This window comes from Aedes albopictus, chromosome 3 (genome assembly GCF_035046485.1).
Source record: "Aedes albopictus strain Foshan chromosome 3, AalbF5, whole genome shotgun sequence".
Taxonomy (NCBI): domain Eukaryota; kingdom Metazoa; phylum Arthropoda; class Insecta; order Diptera; family Culicidae; genus Aedes; species Aedes albopictus.
In genome coordinates this window covers 157,201,857-157,225,846 of record NC_085138.1, presented here as the reverse complement: position 1 = coordinate 157,225,846, position 23,990 = coordinate 157,201,857, and the positions used below count along the sequence as shown (strand labels likewise).

General features: G+C 41.5%; 1 protein-coding gene and 1 long non-coding RNA gene across 2 annotated transcripts; both read left to right on the top strand.

The window, feature by feature from the left end:
- Window positions 1-751: 751 nt before the first annotated feature.
- LOC134291909 (uncharacterized) lies at window positions 752-1,115 on the top strand. Its single transcript, XR_009999339.1, has 2 exons — window positions 752-891; window positions 952-1,115. It is a non-coding gene; the product is annotated as an uncharacterized LOC134291909 (long non-coding RNA).
- Window positions 1,116-10,584: 9,469 nt separating this feature from the next.
- LOC109415792 (uncharacterized) lies at window positions 10,585-12,214 on the top strand. The gene is made up of 5 exons (XM_062855799.1): window positions 10,585-11,056; window positions 11,114-11,282; window positions 11,342-11,488; window positions 11,543-11,674; window positions 11,741-12,214. The coding sequence occupies exons 1-5, from the start codon at window positions 10,671-10,673 to the stop codon at window positions 12,161-12,163; spliced, it is 1,257 nt and encodes a 418-aa protein (XP_062711783.1). The 5' UTR covers window positions 10,585-10,670; the 3' UTR covers window positions 12,164-12,214.
- Window positions 12,215-23,990: the final 11,776 nt, after the last annotated feature.

Below are 23,990 nucleotides of genomic sequence, written 5' to 3'. Positions count from 1 at the left end.
CTCGACTTAAGACAACGGGTTGTATTTTAAAAGCTCTCCAGAAATCATTAAATCCTAAAATCAATCTACGTTTGAGTTTGGGCGCCACGAGAGTCTTAATAATGCGGTTTTCATTGTTGAAAGTGATGGGCAAATACACAAAACCTTCAACTTCAATTGAGGAGCCTGATGCAGTCTGTACCTGTACATCAGAAGGAAAAATTTTCAATTTTAGCAAATTGATGAGCTTTTTGCACCCTGCTCCTAAGACTGAGCGGTGAGCTCCACTGTCTAAAAGACCGATGATTTCCCTGCCAAGCACACTCACTTTTACAAACGGTCGAGTGTCTCCATCGACCCGAACGAAAAGCTCTTCCACGCTGGAGACGGGAGAGTAATCGTTCTCAGAGACGGGTTCAAATCCATTGACTGCAAGCTCCTCAGTGACACGATCATATTGTGGAGGGTTTTGGCGACCAACTTCAGCTTGCCTCCTCAAGCTGAATCCGCCTCGTTTTTTTGGCATACTGGACAAGCGGGAGTAATTACATCCGCAAACCCACAAATTCTACAAAATTTGCCTTTTGGTTTGGGGCAATCTGCATAATGATGCCCACTCAATCTGCAGTTATAGCACACCCCGAGAGGCGGCCGTCGATAGTTTTCAGCCATCGCCATCAGAGTCCCTTTCGACGAACCCTCCATCGGGTCCGCAGGCTTTTCTCCCTTCTTCTCACCTACATTTTTCGTTTCCGATAATGATTTGGTTTTCTCTGTGGGTTCATTTCTAGGCTTGCTGCGAGTGAAGACACGTGTCGCAGTGCTCGAATTTTGAGGGAAAGCTTTGGACTTAGACGGATCCGATGCAGAAACTTCATTGACCTGAGCATTTCTACCCCGGGTCATATTGTCGTGAGATTTATGGAACATCGACCAAAAATTCTCATCAATAATGCGTCCGTACTTTTTCAGCTTGGATAACGATCTAACTCCTGCACCGGTCATGGCGTTTTTATAATCGAAGCGGAGATTACGCCAGATGATGTCGAACTTCCTACGATCTGAGATTGGCCGGGTCATCGAGTGGAAAATTTTCATCATATCATGAAGATAATCAGTAAATTTCTCACCCCTGGCCTGACGTCTTTCTGTGGCTTGTACCTCCAGCTGGAAATCTAAATCGGGAGGCAAAAATTCCCGTTTTAGTTCCCTTTTTAGCTCATGCCAGTTCCGAAAATCTTTATTTTCAACTCCCTCAATGAACCAGTCTTTCGCGCGACCTGAGAAGAGATGAATGGCACTCCTAAATAACTCTTTCTCTGAGATGTCCTCGGAAATACATCTCATTTTAATCTCCTTCAAAAATTCGGACAACTTTCGACCCTGATCCTTCCCATCGTACTTCAATCTCCACTCAGCAACAGGCATTCTCTTCAGCTCTCTGTTTCTCCTACTTTCCCTCCTTCCTCTTCCCTTTCTCCTGTGCTCTGAATCGGTATCCGTACCTGAACCTGAACTACTTCGCGAACTAGAAAACTCGGAGCTTTCTGTTACGGACGTTGTGCTAGAAGTCGACGAATAGCTCGGTTTACGATGTCGCTTCTTCTTTTCTCGTTTCGACGAGCTATTTCTTTTCTTGACTGATTTACGCTCTTTCCTATGTTTCGACTTCTCTCTACTCTCATCGGAACTGTCCTGTCCGCAATCATCTGAATCGTGTTTGAAACTAATCATTTTCTCCCCCTGCTCTCTATCCTCTAACTGAACCTTTGGTTTCTCCTGCTCTATACTTTTCATTGGGCTTTTCTCATCAGAACCATCTGGCTCTTTTTTGAGACGATCATTCAAACTGATCAGCACTTTTTCTAATCTCTTTTTCCGTTCCATGCTATCTTTTGCTTCCTTCATTTTTCTTTCCTCTTCTACGATTTGCTTTTCTCTCATCTGCCTTTGCTTATTCTCTTTTTGACGTGGCATTCATCTGGCAACTCTCTTATCCCCTCTTTTTCGAACCCTCCGTGCTTTTAGATTGTTAGGCGTGTTCAAGGTGTTTTCGTGTTTTAACAATTTTTGTCCCTAGCTCTATCGGAGTGATTATACATTACTAACAATATTTAACAATTATTAACAAACAAATAACAATTTTACTAGCAATTAACAAGAACAACTAACCAATAGTCATAGATTTTATTATATTTTTAACTAACAATTACTAACATTACTAACATCAAATATAACAATATTCTAAAAAATACAAATAAACAAACGCAGATCATCGCAACGGTAACAAGTTTCAGTCAATCATCTAGTTTCCAGTACATATAAATCATTATATAAAATGCATCACTACACTCATAGCACAATTATGGGTCACACAAGAAGCAATCATTTCATAATATGAATCGATTAACATACAAAAATAACACTTACATTATTTTTTATTTTATATTCTTATCATTGAAACTCCTTTATTCTGCTTGTAAAATTCACTTTAAGTGATGGAACTTATCAAAAAGTTAGTGAATAATGAAAATCACAATAATGGTTCAAGATAGGCTGTGTAACATTTCTTCTTCTTTATGGCTCTACGTCCCCACTGGGACTTGGCCTGCCTCGCTTCAACTTAGTGTTCTTTGAGCACTAATGTAAGAAAATTTATAATGACTACCAAAAGCTTGAAATTAATTAGTATTTATCTATTGAAGTGGAAGGTGACTAATAATTGTGTGTGACCCATAATTGTGCAATGAGTGTACATCACAACAAATAGCATTCCAAAATATTATTGCGATGAACATACCAAGGCAATCAGGAATCACACAAAGATACACGGATTTCAACGTATAAAGTACTTAAGCTACTATCGCATATGTGTACGGCGAAAAGATCATTTTCATTTGCACATGATGTTATTTTTTTTTAACTCATTGCGAAGTATCTGGTAAAGTCGTATAAGAATACAAATCAACTTGTATAAGGTAAAACTACACCGCAATAAACGATAGTCTATTGTGTTTTTGCGATGAACATAGCTTTTTCGCATACTTGTGTAATGTCACGCGGAAGGAATAGCACCGGACTTCTTCTAGTATCTTATTATTTATTATACACTTGGTTCACTACACTTACTAACAGCGTGGTCGATACGTAAAAAGGACCGATCGAAGGGATGCATGGTCTTTTACAACTAGCATAACAAAGGCATTGTTTTACAATACAATAATTTTTTGAGGGAGAGTGTGTGGTGAAAGTTGTCAAGGCCTTTACTATGGATGTGTACAACTATAAAACAAGTACTATGTTACAATCAGAAGGATCCTGCAGGTATACCTAATAGGGTCCACAACAAAACGTGAGAGCGAATTCACCAAGTTTCAAAAGTGCTCGCATAATTACGCACTGCGATGATTATATGACTTGTTATGATATTTCTTATCATCTTATTCTTCTTATCTTTTAATTATTCTTCTTTAGGCTTTTACTCACATAGGCTCATACATCTACGTTCTATCTAGCTATGAGTTTAATGACTGTCTTAGAGTATCCGAAAACTCCCTTGAGAATAGTTCAGTGTAATCATTATATACCCTCATGCAATTGTGTGCTGTCTAGTGGTTAGTTTAATGCATGTTTGAGGATCTTCAAGTAGGTAATATCTTGAATACATATCATTGGATCTACAAATGCTGTCTCTGAGTAGTTTATGAATAAGTTTCATACTAACACTACTGTTGCGAATAGTTCCTATGCGTTGTGCTCTTAGTGGAACTGGCAACACTGAAACAATAACGACGTGTGCTACAGTGGCTGCCTATTGAGGATTTAGAACGACAGGGCAGTGCGTTTCTGTTCGTGATTAGAAGAACTACGACAAGTCGTGCACCGCTGTTAGGAGACTGGCCGGAGAACTGATACTACAATGTAAAATGGTTTTATATTTTAATTATTCAATTACTAATAAACGTTCAATAAATTTGCAGTTATTGAAGCTGCTTGAAATAGAGTTGCTCTCAGTATGGTATCCTGCCTCAGAACCGCCACACGTCCTAACAACTACCTTAGATAGAAGTCCCGTAACGTGGGTAGATCACCTCAGAATGGTGCGTTGTGGCGTAAGATCTACCAAATCAAATTTTGATCTTGAAATTTTCCTGCCTAAAGTAATCAGGCAGTAGTTTACAAATATTCCAAGATCAAAGTTTGATGCACTTTTTCGATGTTTATGTAATATTTTTGTTTCAATTTTGCTGCTAATCAATATTTTGTTTCAGCAGGATTCTGGTAAATTCATTGTATGATTCAAATTATATTATAAAAATATGTAACTGTGGCGAGCGTATCACTAATATGTAGCTTATTCGGCGTCAATGTTAATATTATGTAATATTTCAGATTCTCTACCGAAAAATCAAGTTATACAAATAAATGCCATTAAGATGACGAGAAAACCAAGACGTATTGAGCAGATAACTATTTCGGAGCAGTCTAATAATGGTGTACCTGAACGTTGACCAACCGCATCCTTTGGAGTACCCTTCCACTAACAACACCTAGAACAACACCCATATCCCCTTGACACCTAGGCCTGAGAGGTCGTAGAACTTTCTACACCTTTCTTTAGGTGTCTAACTAATCCTTTCATATTCCTCAGCAGTCGCAAGAACGAGGCCAGGGCAACTCTAGACTGTTGGAGGATTGCGTCAGTCTTGTTGAGAAGTCAGAGAGGAGTCTGGCAATCCTCACAACTGTGGTCTATGGCTGTACTACCTACGAAATTTGTGCGACTTGATTAATACTTATTTTTACTTTTTCAGTGGTAACCAGGTAAATGATTAAACCATGACAATTTCTCGTACGCTTTTTCGCCAAGGAAAGCATCCCATTAAACCCTATCCAATTTCCAACTCCAGATATCTATGAAGTGGGCCAAGTTCTTGGACATATTCTGAGTAGATATCTAATCAACATTTCCTCCCCATCCCCGCTGATCGTAAGGACCTGGCCAGGTGTCGAGAGTTCGTTAAATGAAAGGTTTGTCAAGTCCCAGGCAACATTTCTGGCGCATTAAACGTCTCTATCGACAGCCACTCCAAGATGTGTACGGTCGGCTATGCTATGCTATGCTATGCTATAAGACTCCCTCTTGGGGGCATCCAAACACTCAATTTCCTAATTGCCGCTTGACGCAATGTCGAGAAGAGATATCGGTTTTTGAGCATTTTGTGAATCCAATTGGGAATCATTGGAGATATACAATGACCCCGTGCGGCTTCCAATATGGAATCGAAAGGCACGTTGTCAAAGGCACCCTCGATATCTAAGAAAACACCCAAGCAGGATTGCTTTTGAGCGAATGCTTTCTCGATATCGTAAACAACCTTGTGTAAAAGAGTCACAGTGGACTTACCAGATTGGTAGGCATGTTGGCTCACATGAAGAGGCACGTTAGCCAGATGATCATCACGGATGTGATGATCCACAATGCGTTCTAAGCAATTCAGAAGAAAAGAGGTCAAGCTGATAGGTCTGAAACTCTATGCTTCTTCATACGACGCGCGACCCAGTTTCGGAATGAACTTCACAGTAGTATCCCGCCAAGATTTGAGAATATACCCTGTAACAAAGCTGCAAACAAGTATTTTTTTTTTTCAAAACATGTTTGAAATAACTGTCTGTCTGTAAGAATTTCTGGAGAAACTATCAAAACAATTCCTAAAAGAATTCCCCGGAAAATTTCCACATGAATTCCGTGAAAAACTTCTGAGGAAATATCTTACGGAATAGAACAAGGAAGAATTTCTGGGAAAATTTACAAACTCCTAGACCTCAATGGATCTCAAAGAGGAATCCAAGCGAAACTTCTTTCCAATGGAGCTCATAGAGGAATTTCTGTAAGAAATCCCAAAAACTTCAGGTGAAACTCTACGGAATTGCAAGTGGAACATCCAGAAAAAAATCTAGTGGAACTCCTAGGAGAACTTTCAGTGCAACTCCTAGAGGAATTTCATTGTGACCAGGAATTGGATGCAAAAGCAGTTACGCCTTTTTTAAATGTTGGAGCGAAAGGGAAAAAATCTAAAATACAAACCATGCAGAAGAAATCCTTCAAGAAATTTCACGCGGGATCCCTAAAGACTATCTTATAGCCACACTGAAAGACCGCTTGCGGTTGAAATTACTATTCTGAGGGTCAATTCAAATACACTCTCTCTCTCTCTCTTCTTGGCGTAACGTCCTCATTGGGACAAAGCCTGCTTCTCAGCTTAGTGTTCTATGAGCACTTCCACAGTTATTAACTGAGAGCTTCCTCTGCCAATGACCATTTTGCATGTGTATATCGTGTGGCAGGCACGAAGATACTCTATGCCCAAGGAAGTCAAGGAAATTTCCTTTACGAAAAGATCCTGGACCGACCGGGAATCGAACCCGTCACCCTCAGCATGGTCATGCTGAATACCCGTGCGTTTACCGCCTCGGCTATATGGGCCCTCAAATACACAACGCCACTAAATTTGTGCAGATTGAGTTTCGTTTCAATTCAACAGTTTAATGGTTTGAATTCTACCATGGACCCGATTTACAATTTAAAATAGCTTCTGAGGGCAACCGGATTCGAACCAAGTACCTTGAGACTACCAGTCGCGCACGCTACCACTCGGCTATCGAACCGTTTGAAAAACAACAAAGCCGCTGGAGCAGATCAACTACCAAGCGAGTTACTAAAACACGGAAGCACTGCACAGTGGGAAAAAATAGGTATAAAACGCGAATGAATTCAATAACTCTGCTCGAAGTGAATGGATTCGAATGAATTTTTGACACTAACTGTAAAAATCTACAGTTTCAGATAAGGAGGGTGTCATTAGCCGCAAAATGTTGGAAATCAGTGTATTTAGCTCGTTTTACCCCACTCTCTCTATCACACACCTTTTTTTAAAAAAAAACCTCATCTATTCCCGACTGGCGCGCAAAATAAATGACTTATTTAACTTGTATTTGTGAAGAAAACTTCCTTAACATCGGCAATTTAACATAGGGTTGGTTCTGCTCTTATCGATTGCGTCCTACTCCGGGCGGAGATATATGTGAAATTGAAACAAAAATAGGAGATATCGGGGATATTTGAAGATATTTCAATTTTTAAGGCCGTGTGGTGAGCCAAACCAGCTCCATTCGGAAGTTTTTTTACACAAACACGACTTAAATAAACCATTTGTTTTGCACTTCAGGATTTTCCAAAAAGGTGAAAAAGAGAGAGGGTAGGGTAAAACGAGCTAAATACATTGACTTCCAGCATCGTGTGGCGAATGACACACTCCTGATCTGAAATTATAGAGAATTTTACAGTTAGTGTCAAAAATTCATTCAAATCCATTTATTTCGAGCAGAGATATTGAATTTATTCGCATTTTATACCTATTTTTCCCATTGTGTACTGGTGAGAGCACTACACTAATGACCCAAGATTTGGGAGGAGGAAGTATTACCGGAGGAGTGGATGGAAGGCATCGTGTGTCCCATCTACAAAAAGGGCGATAAGTTGGATTGCGGGAACTATCGCACGATCACACAACTGAGCGCTGTCTACAAGATACTCTCTCAAATTTTATGCCGCCGTCTATCACCGATTGCAAGAGAGTTCGTGGGCAATATCAGGGTGGATTTATGGGTGAACGCACTACAACGGATCCGCCATTCGCCATCCGCCATTTGTTGCAGAAATGCCGCGAATACAACGTGCTCACACATCACTTGTTCATCGATTTCAAATCGGCGTATGATATAATCGATCGAAAACAGCTATGGCAGATTATGCACGGATACGGATTCCCGGATAAACTGACACGGTTGATCAAGGCGACGATGGCTCGAGTGATGTGCGTAGTTCGAGTATCAGGACACTCTCGAGTCCTTTCGAATCTCGCAGAGGGTTACGGCAAGGTGATGGTCTTTCGTGCCTGCTGTTCAACAATAAGGCGGAGATTAACACGAGTGGGACGATTTTCACGAAGTTCGTTCAGCTGCTTGGTTTTGCTGATGATATTGATATTATTGCTCGCAAATTTGAGACGATGGCGGACACGTACATCCGACTAAAGAGTAAAGCCAGGCGAATCGGACTAGTCATTAATGTGTCGAAGACAAAGTACATGATGGCAAAGGGCTCCAGGGAGGAATCCCCGTGTCCACCACCCCGAATTTGTATCGACGGTGATGCAATCGAGGCGGGTCACTGGTGACTGCCGACAACGACACCAGCAGAGAGGCGCGTTGTGTCAGGAAATCGTGCTAAAATTGGACTCCGCCGAACTCTACGATCGTTCACCGTATCACGAAGTTAACTGTCTACAAAACACTGATTAGACCGCTAGTCCTCTATGGGCACGAAACATGGACCCTACGTGCAGAGGACCAACGCGCCCTTGGAGTTTTCGAACGGAAGGTGTTGCGCACCATCTACGGCGGAGTGCAGATAGAAGACGGGACTTGGAGAAGGCGAATGAACCACGAGCTGCATCAGCTGCTGAGAGAACCTACCATTGTCCGTCCATACCGCGAAAATCGGGAGGCTACGGTGGGCGGGTCACGTCATCAGGATGTCGGATAGCAACCCGACTAAAATGGTTCTCGAGAGTCATCCGACCGGTACAAGACGTGGAGCACAGCGAGCTAGGTGGGTCGACCAAGTGGAGGACGATCTGCGGACCCTACGCAGAGTGCGGAACTGGAGACAGACAGCCATGGACCGAGTGGAATGGAGGCGGCTACTATGTATAGCAGAGGCCACCCCGGCCTTAGCCTCATCGGTAAGGTAAGGTAAGTATTTAACCATAGTCGTGCATTAGGGTCATTATGACCCCAAAACGTGCACTACGTCAGCGGGTTGGGCGTCACGTAATGCACGAAGAAGGTTGAACAAATATTTTTATAACACTTTCACTTTGTATCTATGATCCAATTGTTGAACACTGACATAATCCAAACTATTAGACAAAAAATCAGCTGACCTAATCGTGAAACCCCTAATTTCCAGAGCGTTCCAGGGGTATTCCAGGGGGTCCCAGGGGGTATCATGGGCATTCCATAGGGTTTCAGGGGGTTTCATGGGATTTCAGGGGGTCCCACGGTTGTTCCATGAATGTTCCAAGAGGTTTCAGGAACGTTTCATGAGGCTTCATTGGGTCCCAGGGGGTTTCAAGAGCGTTCCATAGGGCTCTAGGCGTTGGTTTCATAGGCGTTCCAGGGATGTTGCAAGGTTTCATGGGGTTTCAGGAGCATTTCATAGGTATTATTGGGTTTCTGGGTTATTGGCGACCATTAGACATTCCAGAGGTGTTCCAGGGGATCTCAGGAGTTTCCAGAGGCGTTCCTGAGATGTTCTAGGAGGCTTAAGAGGGTCCCCGAGGTGTTCGAGGGAGTTTTAGGAGGTTTCTGAAGCGGTGGTTTCAGGGAGCCTCAGGGGGTTCCAAGGATGTTTCAAGGGGTTTCAGAAGGGTTTCAGGTGCGATCCAGGAGTTTTGAAGTGATTGCAGAGTTGTTCCAGGGCTATTACAGAGACCCAAAGGATTTCAGGAAGATTAAAAGGGTTTTCAAAGGCGTTTCATGGTGATCCAGGAGATCTCAGGATGTTTCAGGGTCCGGGATATGCCTCACGAGGTGCTGGTCCGGGAATTTATCCCTGATATCAACTTAAACTCTGCAACGCCTTGTAACCCATCGGAAAATACCTTGAAACTTCCTTGAAGGCCACCTAAATCTTCCCTGAATCCTCCAAACCGTCCTGAAAGCCCCTGAAGAGCCTTGGTACGTCTTAAAACTCCTCTGGAACATCCCTGGAGCCCCAAGGTCCTCTCTGGAATTTCTCCAAAACGCCCATGAAACCCAATAATAAAATTCTGACAAATTTGAATAGTTTAAAGAAGCGTAAAAATGTGGGTTGCAGACTTCCGGTTCTTATTGTTCAATTTTCTCCTAGAAAATGGAATTTAAGGGAATTCCAGGAAATTTCATTGGGAAGTTTAAGCAATTACTTGACCTAGATGTTTACTAGATATTTTTATTTAACCATTATGCACGGAGAACAAATGGAAACCTTGATAACCTTATATAAATGAAATAAATTTCACTTTTTGATCGTCAGTTCTTTACCTCTGTCCCGTGGTTAGATCAAAATTACATTTTTTATAATTTCAAATTATCTGCGAACTATTCTGAATTTCATATTATCTAAACATTCCAAACAATGACGAGTTCTCAACAAACCGCAAATCTGTATAGGGTCTGGGACCATTTGGGCAGGAGCACCTATTTTGGGCACTTGCTGCTATAACTCAGTCAATTTCAAACCGATTGACTTGAATTTTCAAACATGACTAGCTACTGTGCCTAGCTGATCGTGTCTCAAAAATCAAGCCAATCGGTTCAAAATTGACTGAGTTACAGCAGCAAGTGCCCAAAATAGGTGCTCCTGCCCAAATGGTCCCAGACCCTACCTTCAATCAGCTCAATGCGATCTAAATTGAATAATCATGAACTGAGTAAACTCTGTGAAAAGTCTCCATCTGCCAATGAACGTAGACCTAGACACTGACCACAAAACGCCGGAGCACCGCGCATACATAAAATGTTATCAGTATCAATTTAGCCGCGCACCTATCAACAGCCTCACGTGTGCCGCGCCACACTCTGCGATGACTTCGACTGGCGAAATAATCGCACTCAACAACGCCGGCGAGGCTGCTGAAGGTTGGCGGAATTTGGACTTCTTCCGGGATGTGGTATCACAAGACTTGGGCCTTCCGGAGGATGAATTCTGCTTGAGCAACTTGGAAGTGAACGATGCCACCGGTAAGCAGTCGGGTTTCATGTCCTTGCTACACCGTGTCAAGGTAGATGTCGAGTTCAAGAATGGAAAATGTGAGCGAAAATCGTACGTCGTGAAGGAGAAGTCCAGCGATGTATTCGGCGGAGATTGGGTGGAGAAGTTCAACGTTTTCGACAAGGAGTTTGAAGCGTACCAGAAGCTGATCCCGGAGTATGAAAAGCTATTTCGACATGAGGTTCAATTCGGACCTAGGTGCGTCTGTGAATTACTGGTAAAAAGCAAAACAGAACACGATTTTTATGATTGTAGATTCTTCAAAGCAGTTGCAACGCCATTCACAGTGATGGTAATGGAGGATCTGATCGCATCTGGATATGAAATGAAAGACTGTAGCAATCGGTTGAATTTGTCGGACAGTAGAGTAGTGTTGTCCAAACTGGCCAAGTTTCATGCCGCATCTGCTGTGTACTATAAACACGTATTGAACAATCAAGTACATCTCTAATAAACAGTTTGAAATCAATCTCTCTGCTTCAGAATGGACCATATTCCAAGCTTTTCAAAACCGGTATGTATGATGAAGCAACAGCGGGCGACAGTGAGGCTTATATTGGGAATCTGTTCAAGTCCTTGGTGGCGAGCATGAAGGATCGCAACGTATCTAGTCAGTTCTTGGATTTGATAGTATGTGCTCAATTCCAATCCGTACATGTAAGAATCTCATCAGTATATTTTCAGAATCAATGGAACGCAAATCCTTATGTCTCCGGAGCAAAATTGTTTCGCTTGAATGACAAAGACTTTAACGTCTTGAATCACGGTGATCTTTGGATGAATAATGTAATGTTTGGCGACAGCGATCTTCTAGTGGTAAAATCTGCTGTGAATCTATAACCGACAAATTAGTATACTTATTACCGAGTCCTTCTATTCCAGATCGACTTTCAGATTGCCTTTTTTGGAAGCTTCACGTTCGACTTCCTAGAGTTCGTCCTGTGCACGGTTGAAGTAGACGAAGTCCTCAATGGATTTGATGAGCTCGTCGAGTATTACCACCAGGAACTAAAGGATGCGTTTGACACATTGAACCACTCCGACTTGTCGCCTTCGTTAGAAAGTTTGCAAGCAGACATCGAAAGACACGGGTTTTTGGCGGCACTCCTTATTATAGAGGCGATACCAATGATAACCTACAGCAAGGTGGGAGAATTAAGCATGGACCTCATGTCTTCATCGGAACCGGAAGGTGAAGAGTTCAGAAGAAAATTATATCACAACGAAAAATTTGTCGAAGTTGTGGATCGATTGTTGCCTTTCCTGTACGAACGGGGATATTTGAAATGTCCGAATGGTTTGTAAATTTGTAAATATATTTAGCCATTTTCACGAAGATTTCGTTTGATAATCATAGTTATTGGTTAAAGATAGTTCACATGGTGCGTCCAACATTAGGGGAAGGGAGGGATTGTTTTTTATTCTTCTTCTAAGCCATAGGGAATAATCTGCTCAACAGACACCTGAACAGGGTGGTTCAGGTAGTGGGGGGTTAAGGGATCGTCTTCTACAACTAAAGAAAAACCAGTACTGCTCTTTCCTCGACCCACTAAGCAACAATCCCAAGGTCGCCAAACCTTTCGTCTCTCCGGAACCACCAAGAAGGCATTGCTTCAGAGAAGAGCTAGTCTTTTTTTATTTTTTAAAAATAATCTTTATTAGTATCTCAATCAATTTTTACATTCTTCAACTTAATCTAGGTGTTCTGTGTATTATAACACACTATAATCCTAATTTGGTAAAATAAATTTAAGCTATTATCAACACACTTATTTCAGAGTCACTTGTTCGGCTGTTCTATTTTCGGTAAAAGTTTGGATTACCGAAGTTCAGCACAGTTTTACCGAAGTTCGGCTAATCTTTACCGAACGTTCGGTAAACATTACCGATGATTCAGTAGAGTTTACCGAACGTTCGGTAATTTTTTGACGAACTTCGGTAATATGTTGCTGTACATTCGGTAATCTGAACTTTTACCGAAAATAGAACAGCTGAATACGGTACTTTATTTTAAGTGTGAATACTAATTAAATTAATTATATATTGACACATTCTACCGTGACGTTACAACGTTTTGACGCATTCGTAGTCAGATTTTCCTCTATAACTCATGAAAACGAGCGAAAACCGCAAAATATTTTTTCATATTAGGATTCCTTGTAAAATGTCTGATATATTTGACCTATTGAACATTTAGTTTTCATTAGAAAAACGTGTTCCCGACCCTCTCTAACGCTCTACCAACATCTTAAAAAATCTGCTCGGGTTTTTATGATGTTCTGATTTTTTTTTCCACCATTGAAATTTATTGGTTTGTTCTTCAATTCAATGGAATAAAACATTTAAATTTCGGATTTGTTTTTGAATAATCGACTTTTACATTTCGTGACGCTACAACGCCCGTTCAGTTTCAAACAGGGTTCTGCTCGCGTTGTAACGTCACGAAAATGCACATAATTTTTGAATCAGAATAATCAGACAAAATTGCCCGAATTTGTAAATATATTATTGCATTATTTTTACTGCTCCAAGAGCAACTTTATTCTATTAAAAATCCGTTTTGTGATAAATGGCTCGGAGGGTCAAGTTGTTGCTATTACCAGTATGAAAACTCCTTCATGAAGGTTAATGGTACCCATCTTCGGCCTAGTACCACCCATAGTCATCTAATATTGTCCCAAAGACTAAACCGTTGATATTCATTACTTCGCACCGCCAGATATTTAGATTTTGCAGCATAAAACTAATCAGGCTGTCGAATTAAACATTTTTTCAATAATTTATGCAATGTCATTGATTCAATTAAAAACGCTTTAAGATGTGCGAGCAGTTATTGAACCAAAGACATACCTGAGAATCTGCATACCACTTAGGGGCATCAATTTCTGTGATTCCAGAGACAAATAGACCTAATTCTGACAAAAAAATCCATCCTATATATGTCAGAGTCATAATTACTTAGAGAGTTAGTGTCTTTGGCAAAGTTGTTGGATAAGTCAAAATATTACAGCTGATTTACTATTGGATGTGGGATTCAGACACACTAATTATAAGTTTACAATAGTTTAGAATTTCTCAAAACAAATTTTGACTAGTTGAGAAACTATTTTTTGGCAAAATCTTTGAACATTTTATAAGAAGTCACATCATGTTGAATATTTTTTGAATAATTATAAAGTGCATGATTTTTCAAAATTTCAACTATCACTAGTCAGTTAGAAACATGAACCAAACGGCTTTTAAACTGAAAATTCTTGACAAGATTAACAACTTTTCCAAAGACATCGACATTCTAAAGTCTAAAGTCTAAGTAATTAGAGTCCTGAGATATATGATTTTCAATTTCGTAGGTGTTACGTCTGTTTGTCGGTGATTCTTGTTATATCAAAAATAGATGTAACACTGACGTAATATCCATCCCATATATTTCAAGATCCTAACTATTTAGACAGTTGGTGTCCTCGACAAAATTGTTTGGCTGGTCAAGAACTTTCAATTGATGGGCCGTATGATTTCAAATCCTTCCACTAGGAGGCGCTAGAGAACATACACATTTTTAGTTTTAGTTATCTCAGGATCGTGATTAATTGGAAAGATGGTTGCTTTATTAAAGTTGTTTGATAGATCATTAGACTTTCAGTTTAATAGCCGTATGGTGTTAGTGTCTGCCACACAGTGGTGGTAGTTGCAAATTTTCAAAAGCGTGCAAATTTTATTGAATACCCAAAACACATTCAACAAGCCGTAACTTTTTGTAAAATATATTAAAGATTCTCAAATTTTGACTGATAGTTCCTCATCTTGTTATCTGTAATTTCTACAATTTTGGACTTTATTGGTTAGCTCTGCACTAAGATGGAGCGCCTTAAGCAGAATCATATTTTTGACTGTGTTCTATTATCTATTATATCTAAGGAATAAGTGAATCAAATCAAATTAAATTTTGAAAGTTGAGAATTATATATTGATCTTTGATTACAATTTGATTTGAATACAATATGTCCAAAGTGAAAAAAGTTCCAGCTTGTAGAATACTTTCAATAAATTCTAATCCCTTGCCTGCTTTTGCAAAATGGAAACTAAAGTTTTCTAGTGGCAAAATCTCGCATCTATTGTTAAATCAACTGCAAGTCCTTTACTTACCAAACAACTTTGCCGAAGAAATCGTATTTCTATGTAAAAGGGATCCTGAGATGTATGAAATTTAAAATTTGTAAGTTATCTAGCGCCGCCTGTTGGTGGAACTTTAAATCAATTTATCCATCAACTGTAAGTCTTTGAACAAATTAATAACTTTGTAATTTCGTCAGTGTTTCGTATGTTGGCCACTCATATCACAGAAATTTTCGGTTTGTGTGGTATTAGATTACGATTAAAAAGTTTTACAATATCGCACTACAATAACATCGTAGATTTTGGCCAAACACCATCTCCTCCGTCCTTCAAAAGTCTACGTAGTTTATTAACCGGCAATGGTACGCAATTTATAAACGATATCTTGAAAAAGAGCTCATACACAACGAGAACGAAACTGTTTTGAATATAGAACTCCGTTTGTCCAATTCAGAAGCCGTCCAAGCCAGAAAGATTTGGTCTTTTCCACAGAACTTTTTTTCGTGACGTTACAACGCAAACTTCAACCAGGTGAAACTCAGGCTTCCGTGAACCGATTTTCTTTTTTTAGTCTCATTTGAAAGATCTTTTCGAGTACAAAGAGCATACAAAATTTCAGATTTGTATCGTTTTCCGTATTTGAATAAAATTTAAAAATGTTGATTTTTTCGTGACGTTACAACGCAATAAAAACCCATACTATGATCAGCCATATTTCAGAGTTGTAAAGTCTTCCGATTAAAAATCTTTTTATGCTAAAAAATCTACATATATTTATCTACAAATGATGGATGACTTTTGAAAAGTCAGTGTGCTGGTGTTTGAAATACGATAGTTTGGATGAAAAGTGTGCCTAAAAGACTTAAAATCACGGTTTTAATGTTAATCTTAATCGTCGTTCAATTTATATTTATTGTCACACTAATATCATGTCGAATACATTTTTGGATGACGAAAGGAATGTAGAATGTGATAAAAATGTCAAATATGTCATAACTTTACTTTGAAAAATTGGTATTGATGATACGGGGCCCGTGGAATGTGTCTATTACATTTCATTTGCTGTAGCAGTTGAGAGAAGAGTTAGTGCACATCACTCCCTCAAGGTGATGTGCGTATCTTGCCCTCGAAAGGCGGGCAGGGTCAATCACCATGCCCGCGCTCAACTGTTTTGCAAGCACCAAGAATTGTTGCTTACGTGCCACGCGATTTGACCTGTTGTAGCTCAGGCCCTACCAGCTAGCACCAGAAAAAGATGCTGACAGTGGGGCCTCCACACGCAAATAAAACCGTTCCAGAAAACGTCAACTTTCAGTCACGAAATCTGGAACGAGCTGGAACATGGCTTACGATTGTACACCATGAATTAAAGTCATGGATTCAAGAACAACAAGGAACAATGTTCCGCAAACTAAACGTAACGCCTGCGAAATCGAGCACCGGCACTACGGAAAATCACAGAAACGTGATTTTCGTTCCAGAAAACATCCATCAGTTCATGAGAGTGGCAACATTGTTTTCAAAGGCTAGAACTTTGTTCACGGCTACGTTCCCATAAACGCGATTTTGTTCACGGACATGAGCACCTATTTCACGGTCGGCATTTAGTCGACGATAAATTTCAAAGGATTTTCGTCGTGTCGTAATTGAACTTCGTCTACGTTTATTTTGACTTTTACAACATACTTACCTATCACAATCAAGATAAACTGCAGCACAATATGTGGATACACATTTCGATAATGACAAATATCGTAATACAATGAGCGGAACTATTCGGCAACAATTATTACTGTTGGTTTTATACACTGGCACTTGCGGCAGGCGCTTGCATAGGGTCAATATAAAAAAAATCCACTGAAACACAACTCACATACAATACCAAATACACAACTGCAATTGCACTGAACTTTTTCACATTTAAGATACTTGAATAAGCTGTAACAATATCCTTTTCAAGCAACAGAACCAATTTAGCGAGAGTAGACGTTCGCGACACTTGTATGGACAGTAGCTGCAGAGAGGATGTTTGTTTTTGTGCGTGCGTTACCAATCATGACAGCACGCATGAACGGAGTTCCGGAGAGCGGAACTAAATCGCGAATGTGATTGATGTGGATCGCAATATCGTGATAGCAGTTCACATTTTTGCAAAGCGTTATGAAATGGACAGACCAATCGAACGACCGCAAAGTTTGTTCCTAGATTTATGACAATTCATCTCGAAAACTGGATTTTCTCATCACGTTAACTAGAACTACATCACGAAATTGAATAAGATGTAGGTTCCGCTTCTCGTGATATTTTGTTCCGGAATATCGGAACGGTTTTATTTGCGTGCACCTGTCCCAGCCCCTACCAGGACCCCTTTCCAACCGCGGGCTCGGATCCAACCCAGTAGACCGACAGGTTGTGATGGCACAAATGTCCCAAATGGAGGATAACGTGCCTCTGGAGCCGGCCTTCTGATACCTCTTGTACTGCATCTGGACTAGCCATTCTCCGTGTCCACGCGCCACCTCCTCTGTAGCTCTCAGACGATATGGGTGATAGCCGTTGAAACGGCATTCCAGCTAACCTCATCCCTACACATCCTCTGGACCAAGTTGTCCGGAGTTGTGTCCTCCCCGCATGTTGCAAGCATGCGGTCACGCATTGTGCGAAAACGCGGGCACACGAACAAAACGTGTTCCGCCGTTTCCTCTGAACCATTGCACACTGGGCATTTGGGAGAATCCGCATGCCCGAAACGGTATAGATACTGTCGGAAGCAACCATGACCTGAAAGGACCTGTGTCAGGTGGAATGTGACTTCCCCATGGAGCCTATTAATCCAACTCTCTACCCTCGGTATCAACCAATGGGTCCACCTTCCTTTGGTGGAACTGTCCCACGCGCGCTGCCATTTGACCATAGAGCCTCTATGATAGAGGCCATCCTGGCAGTCCTGCGTATGCCTCTTGTATCGCGCATTTCGAAGGACTCCATGTTCTCTCTGATAAGGGATTCCAATGATGACGCAGGCACATCAGCCTATAAGTACTTTCCAGGTTACCAGGGTAGCTCTCGGTACTTAGCACCATGCCCCACGCCGAACCGCCATATCTTAGTATGGACGTAGCGACACTAGCCAGAAGCTTGCGATTACCTACCGGCTTACACCGCAAAACTATTGGACATCATCCGGGATAGTGGCACTATAGCTGTTGAGGTTGTTTTGCAGGCTTGGTTTTGCTGCCCCTTGCGCGTTTCGCAATCGCTTTGGGAGCATGGTTGCTTGCGCTGGCCGTCCCTTTCTTCCTTCTGGGCTTTCCGCCCGCCCCGGCAGAACGCTTCTTACCACCAGGGTGCCGTTACGGCTCCGACGAGCTGCATGATCTTATGCGCCATCGTCACGTTGCCAGCGAAAAGGAAGCAGGTCCGTTTGCTCGCATCGCACGGACAGAAATGTTGTCTGCTTGATATAACTTTTCCCATAGTTCTCTCAAGCTTCGAAGACATTCTTGGCATAATTGCTTCAAATGGTTGATTCATAATGATTTGATGTCTACATCAAGCATCTGTTTCATTTGAATCAACATCATTGAACACCAACCATCAAACGCTTAAACCAAGCATAAGTGTCATAACTTCAACCCGTGTTGACCCAGCCTCCTGTCTGCTATCTACTCACTCAGTCATTGTTCAACATGGCGGCGGTAGTTCGAAGTGACGATTTTAGTTTTATTGTAAAAACTTGGTTTTTCAATTATTGTTTACTGACTGCCAACCAGAACAAGTGTGCTCTACAATTACCAATCTTCCGGGATTCGCCATTTCAGAATTCAGATGAGTGCTTGGGTAAGTGTGCCGCCGGTAATGGGGTACATGAATTTACAAGCTCATGATGACTGTGTTGTGTTTTCCAGGTGCAGCTTATTACTCAACCTACCAATCGAAAGATGATTCAAAATGTAGCACCTAGACCGCCACCACCGGAATCAACGCCATCCTGCAGGAATCGCCAAGTTCGGGCAAGGAAACTCAGGCCCCGCAGATATGTAAAGGAGATTTTTTTGCGTGTGCCATCTGTCGACAGATGACATGCTGCAAGCGGAAAAGCGCAAGACCGGACTGGCTACCATGGTGGAGTTCGGAATCGACGTTAGTCTGCTGGTGCGCCGTTCCACCGAACGTTTGATCCACCAGTTCAGCGACTGGTTATACCACTAAGAGTTCAGTTTTTTTGTTGCGTGTTATAGTTTGTAATTATTTGAAACAAAAAATAGTTGAAAAGAATAAGGAAAATAAAGAATGTATGGGAAATTTTAGCCAATTAAAAGTACCTGTAATGGTGGTATTTAAGGCAATATGTTACAGTTAGAACATATTGCACTAAATTACGATCATTTTAGAATTGTTTATCCTAAATTTAACCTAATTTGAACATTTTTTTGTGTATGCTTAAAACAGCTTAAAACAACCATCTAATATAGTTCGTTTAAGCTTCAACTTTAGGGTTAAGTTAAACATACACATGCTTGGATATACCATGAGAATAAATGAGCTGTCAAACCATCAACAATAAATATTGTTGATGAAAGCATAATATGATTGAGTCAACCATATTTCTTGTTCTAATCAGTTCATCAATTTACATCATTTCAAGCTTCTGTTATGCTTCGTCCTATGGTATTATGCGTAATACAATCTCAAAAAGGGATTATATAAAAGTCAGTGCACAAATATGCTTGTTCGCGACCGCAATATGATTGACTTAACTTTATATTTTTCTCCGTGATCGGCCGCACTCCGCTCTTCTACCAGGAGGTCATACTCCTTCTTGATCAGAGCCAGCGATTTGCGGAGCTTCAGCAGGCCCTGGTTCAGGCTCTTGCTGATGGTAGTCCGCCCGCTTGTTTAGCCGATCAGCTCATCTGTTCGGCAACTATCAACATCTTTGGTGGCCCGCTCCTGATGCGGTTCAGCGCCCGCGTGAGGTTCGCCCGGTCTGATTGTGTCTTGGTTCCAGACATCTAAAGCATACCTCCGGTGACTCGGGCAAGGTCAGCTGGCATACTGGTTAGCCCACCTTGTGATTCCCTATTTTAACGGACTTGTTTGCGTCCGACACAGGTAGCTGTTCCAAGGCTATCTGTGTCCCTGCCGGGCCCTTCCGTAGCCGAACGGCTGCGGTGGCCACCTGCACCTCGTGCTGTTGCCGCAGTACCGTGACGAGCTCTTCCGCGTCAATGATCTCAGACTCGCCTCCACCGTAAGAGCCCTCACCTCGACGCTCTCACCAAGGACCTCTTCCACCAGACTTTTGTAGGCGGCGCCCTCGCGCTCCTTGTCGTGCTTGAGCTCGATGATCATCTCGCCCGTACGAGTATGTCTAATACTGCACACTAGTATGGGACAAACATCAAATTCTCGCTCCAGTTGACTTTTTTGATTCCATTTAGGTCCCATATGAACTGTACAAAATTTTAGCGCAATCGGTGAAACTATAATTTAGCGCAAGCGGTTCATAGTTTTCATAGGATTTACCATGGAAAAAGTTACACTTTCAGATAAAAAATCCCAGAGGTCGTCCCTTGTCCCCTAAATTCAAATCGATCAATGCTTCTTGTGGAAATAACATTTATGAAACTTTCCTTCGAAGACCGCAAAACGCTTGGATGCTTGTGGAAAAAGTTATTTATTTATTACCGATTAGTGATCGAACGAACGGCTTTTCGTTTTGTTTTATTAGCAGCACTGTAGCTGTTGCCTTGGCTGCTGCTGTTTCTGGGGGTGGTGATGCCTCCCGCCGCCCCATGCAACAACGGCAGCAGCAGTGCTGCTGATAAAACAAAACAAAAAGCCCTTCCTTGGATCACTAATCGGTAATAAATCAATAACTTTTTCCACAAGCATCCAAGCGTTTTGCGGTCTTCGAAGGAAAGTTTCGTAAATGTTATTTCCACAAGAAGCATTGATCGATTTGAATTAAGAAGACAAAGGGCGACCTCTGGGATTTTTTGTTTGAAAGTGTAACTTTTCCCATAGTAAATCCTATGCAAACTTTGAACCGCTTGCGCTAAATTATAGTTTCACCGATTGCGCTGAAATTTTGTACAGTTCATATGGGGCCTAAATGGGATCGAAAAAGTCGACTGAAGCGAGGATTTATTTTTTTCATACAAGCGTGTCCCACGCTACTGCACACGTCGGCTCCCAGATTGAAGAACTTGGCGTCGTTCCTCATCGCTTTCAAAACTTCCGAGTACTTTGACTGTGCGGTCTTGATGACGAGCACATCGCCTTTCCCGCGTTTGGCACCTGCTCTTCTATGCCTTCTTGATTTGGCGTCCCTGATCTCCTCGACTGGCGTTTTTTCTTCTTCCTCTTCCACTCGACCTACGTACAAGGGGGATCCTTCCCTTGGATCACCCTACTCTATGGTTGCTGAAGGCCTAACAACGTTCGCAACCTAATCCCTGTTCTCTTCCATCCGGCACGGACCAGCCTTTTCAGGTCTCTCTCCTTCCCAGCTTCCCGGGACACGTGGCTGGAGTCCAACTTTCCGGCATTACTGCCGACCTTCGTGGTAAGTATCCGCCTGGCTTTGCGGGCACCGCCGGACAGCTCCTCACCTGACGGCAGCCTCGCCCGCTTCTGCGAGTGCTTATTGCAGACTCCCTAGGTCCTCCTCAACTGCAAAAAGTCAACGTGTGCACGGCCTTCCACGAAGCCTACGACCGCTTCCTGGTTTTCTGCTGAATATGATTTTAGCTTGTCGATCCTCCGGCATGCGAGCTACGTGCCCAGCTCACCGCCACCGCAGCCTGCCGTGTTTTATTCGAGTCACAATATCCATGTCTTGGTACAATTCGTAGTTCATGCGACGCCGCCAAATGCCATCCTCCAGTTTACCGCCGAGTATTGTTCGCAGCACTTTACGTTCGAAGAATCTTAAGGCTCTTCGATCATCTTCTTTCAACGTCCATTGGCGTAGCTAGGGGGGGTTCCAGGGGTGCCTGGCACCCCCTAGAACAAATTTGGCACCCCCTAGAATTTTTCCTTGACAGTCACCTAAAATTTAAAACTTCACACAATAATTCCAATATTCATTAATGGCACATTTGTACAAAACTTAAGCTCAGCCGGAATTACTTATATAACTGTTGTACGTTTTGGCGTTTTGGATATTGGTAAAAACAATACCTCTATCTACTCGTACAGTGATTTCTCTAGGCTTCCTTTATGTATTCCTCCCGATATTTCTTCAATAAACTTCCCTTAGGATACTCCGGGCAGTCCTGATGGGGTTGTACATACTAGAAATTTCTGCAGAGATTGATCCAGCAAATTCTGCTAGGATTTCTGTGGATATTCTTACTATGATTCTTCTCGGAATTCTTCTAAGGATTCCTCTAAAAATTTCTATTAGGATTTCTTCAGGAATTTCTGGTGGAATTATTCAAGCAATCTTCCTGGAATCCTTTCAGAAGTTACTCCGGTGATTCATCCAGGAATTCCTTCAGAGATTTCATTCAGAGATTTTATTTAGAGATTTCATTCAGAGATTCTTCCAGAAATTTCTCATGGAATTCCTTCAGGCGCTTATATTGGCCTTCATCCGGGAATTGTTACTAGGATTTCTCAAGCTGCGATTCTTCAATCAATTTCTCTTCTCCTCTTAAAATTCTCACTGTGGTACCTTCTGGAATTCTACCTGGAAAGTTCTTCCGGAAAATCTTCTGGAAGATCTCCCTGAGATTTTTCTATAAAATCTTTTCCTTTATTCTTCCATACATTTCTTCAGGCGATTTCCCCAACAACTTCTATTGACCTTCTTCCATGAATTAAAGCTGGAATTCTTCAAACAATTCCCATTAGGACTCCTTCAGAAATACTTCTAGGGATTTCTCCTGGCATACTTACTTGCTGCATTACTTTCGGGAAATCTTCCTGATATTCCCCCAGAAATTTCCTGCGATTTCATCAGGGGTTCCTCCAGTATACTTCTACCGATTTTTGCAAGGAGAACTCTAGGTATTCCTCCAGGAATTTGTTAGAGGAACTTATCTTAAGATACCCCTGGCATTGCTGATTCTAGGGTTTCTCTAGAAATTACTTCTATGATAGCTCCCGGAGTTCTAGGAATTCCTCTAGATATTCCAGCTGTGACTGGTCAAGCAATTCATGCGGTTCATCCAGCTATTCTTCCTCCAGAAATTCTAACTGTGATACTTCAGAAATTATGCTACGGATTCTTCTAGAGCTTTCTCCTGGCTTTTTTGCTGACACCTTTCCAAGCAATCTTCCTGGATTTTTTGCAGAAATTCCTTTGGTTGCTCCACCAGGGATTTCTCCAAGGACTCATCCAGGAATTCCTTCAGAGATTTTTTCCAAAGATTCCTCCAGAAAATCCACATGGAATTCCTGCAGAAATTTTTTTTGGCCTTTCTCCAATAATACCTCAAACAACTTCTCTTGTGATTCTCCAGAAATTTTGCAATTCCTCCAGAAATGCAATTCCTCCAGAAATGTTTACTATGATACGTCCAAAAATTCTTCCTAGTGATTCCTATACGAATTTATCCTAGCATTATGGTTGGAATTCTTACTGAGATTCTTTCAGATAATCCTCCTGCGATTCCTTCAGGGCTTTCTCTATAGATTATTCCAGAATACCTCTACCGGTTCTTGCAGCGACTTCTTTAGGTATTCCAAGGTTTTTTTTCTGTGGATTCCCTCCGGCATTCCTGAGAGGGTTTCTCTAGAAATTCCTGTACAATTTTCTCCAGCAATTCCTTCTAGGATTTCAGCTGAGGTTTCTGCAGTAATACATGCCAGAATCCTTCTAAGAATACCTCCTGAGATTTTTCCTGTGATTTCTTCAGAATTTCTCCGGTGATTCCGCTAGGAATTTTTATCCAAGATATTTTGTCCACGGATTCTCTCATAAATTTTCTATGGGATTCCTAAGAACTCCTCTTATTGGCCTTTATCCAGGAATTACAGGTGGATTTATCAAGCTATTCCTGCTGTG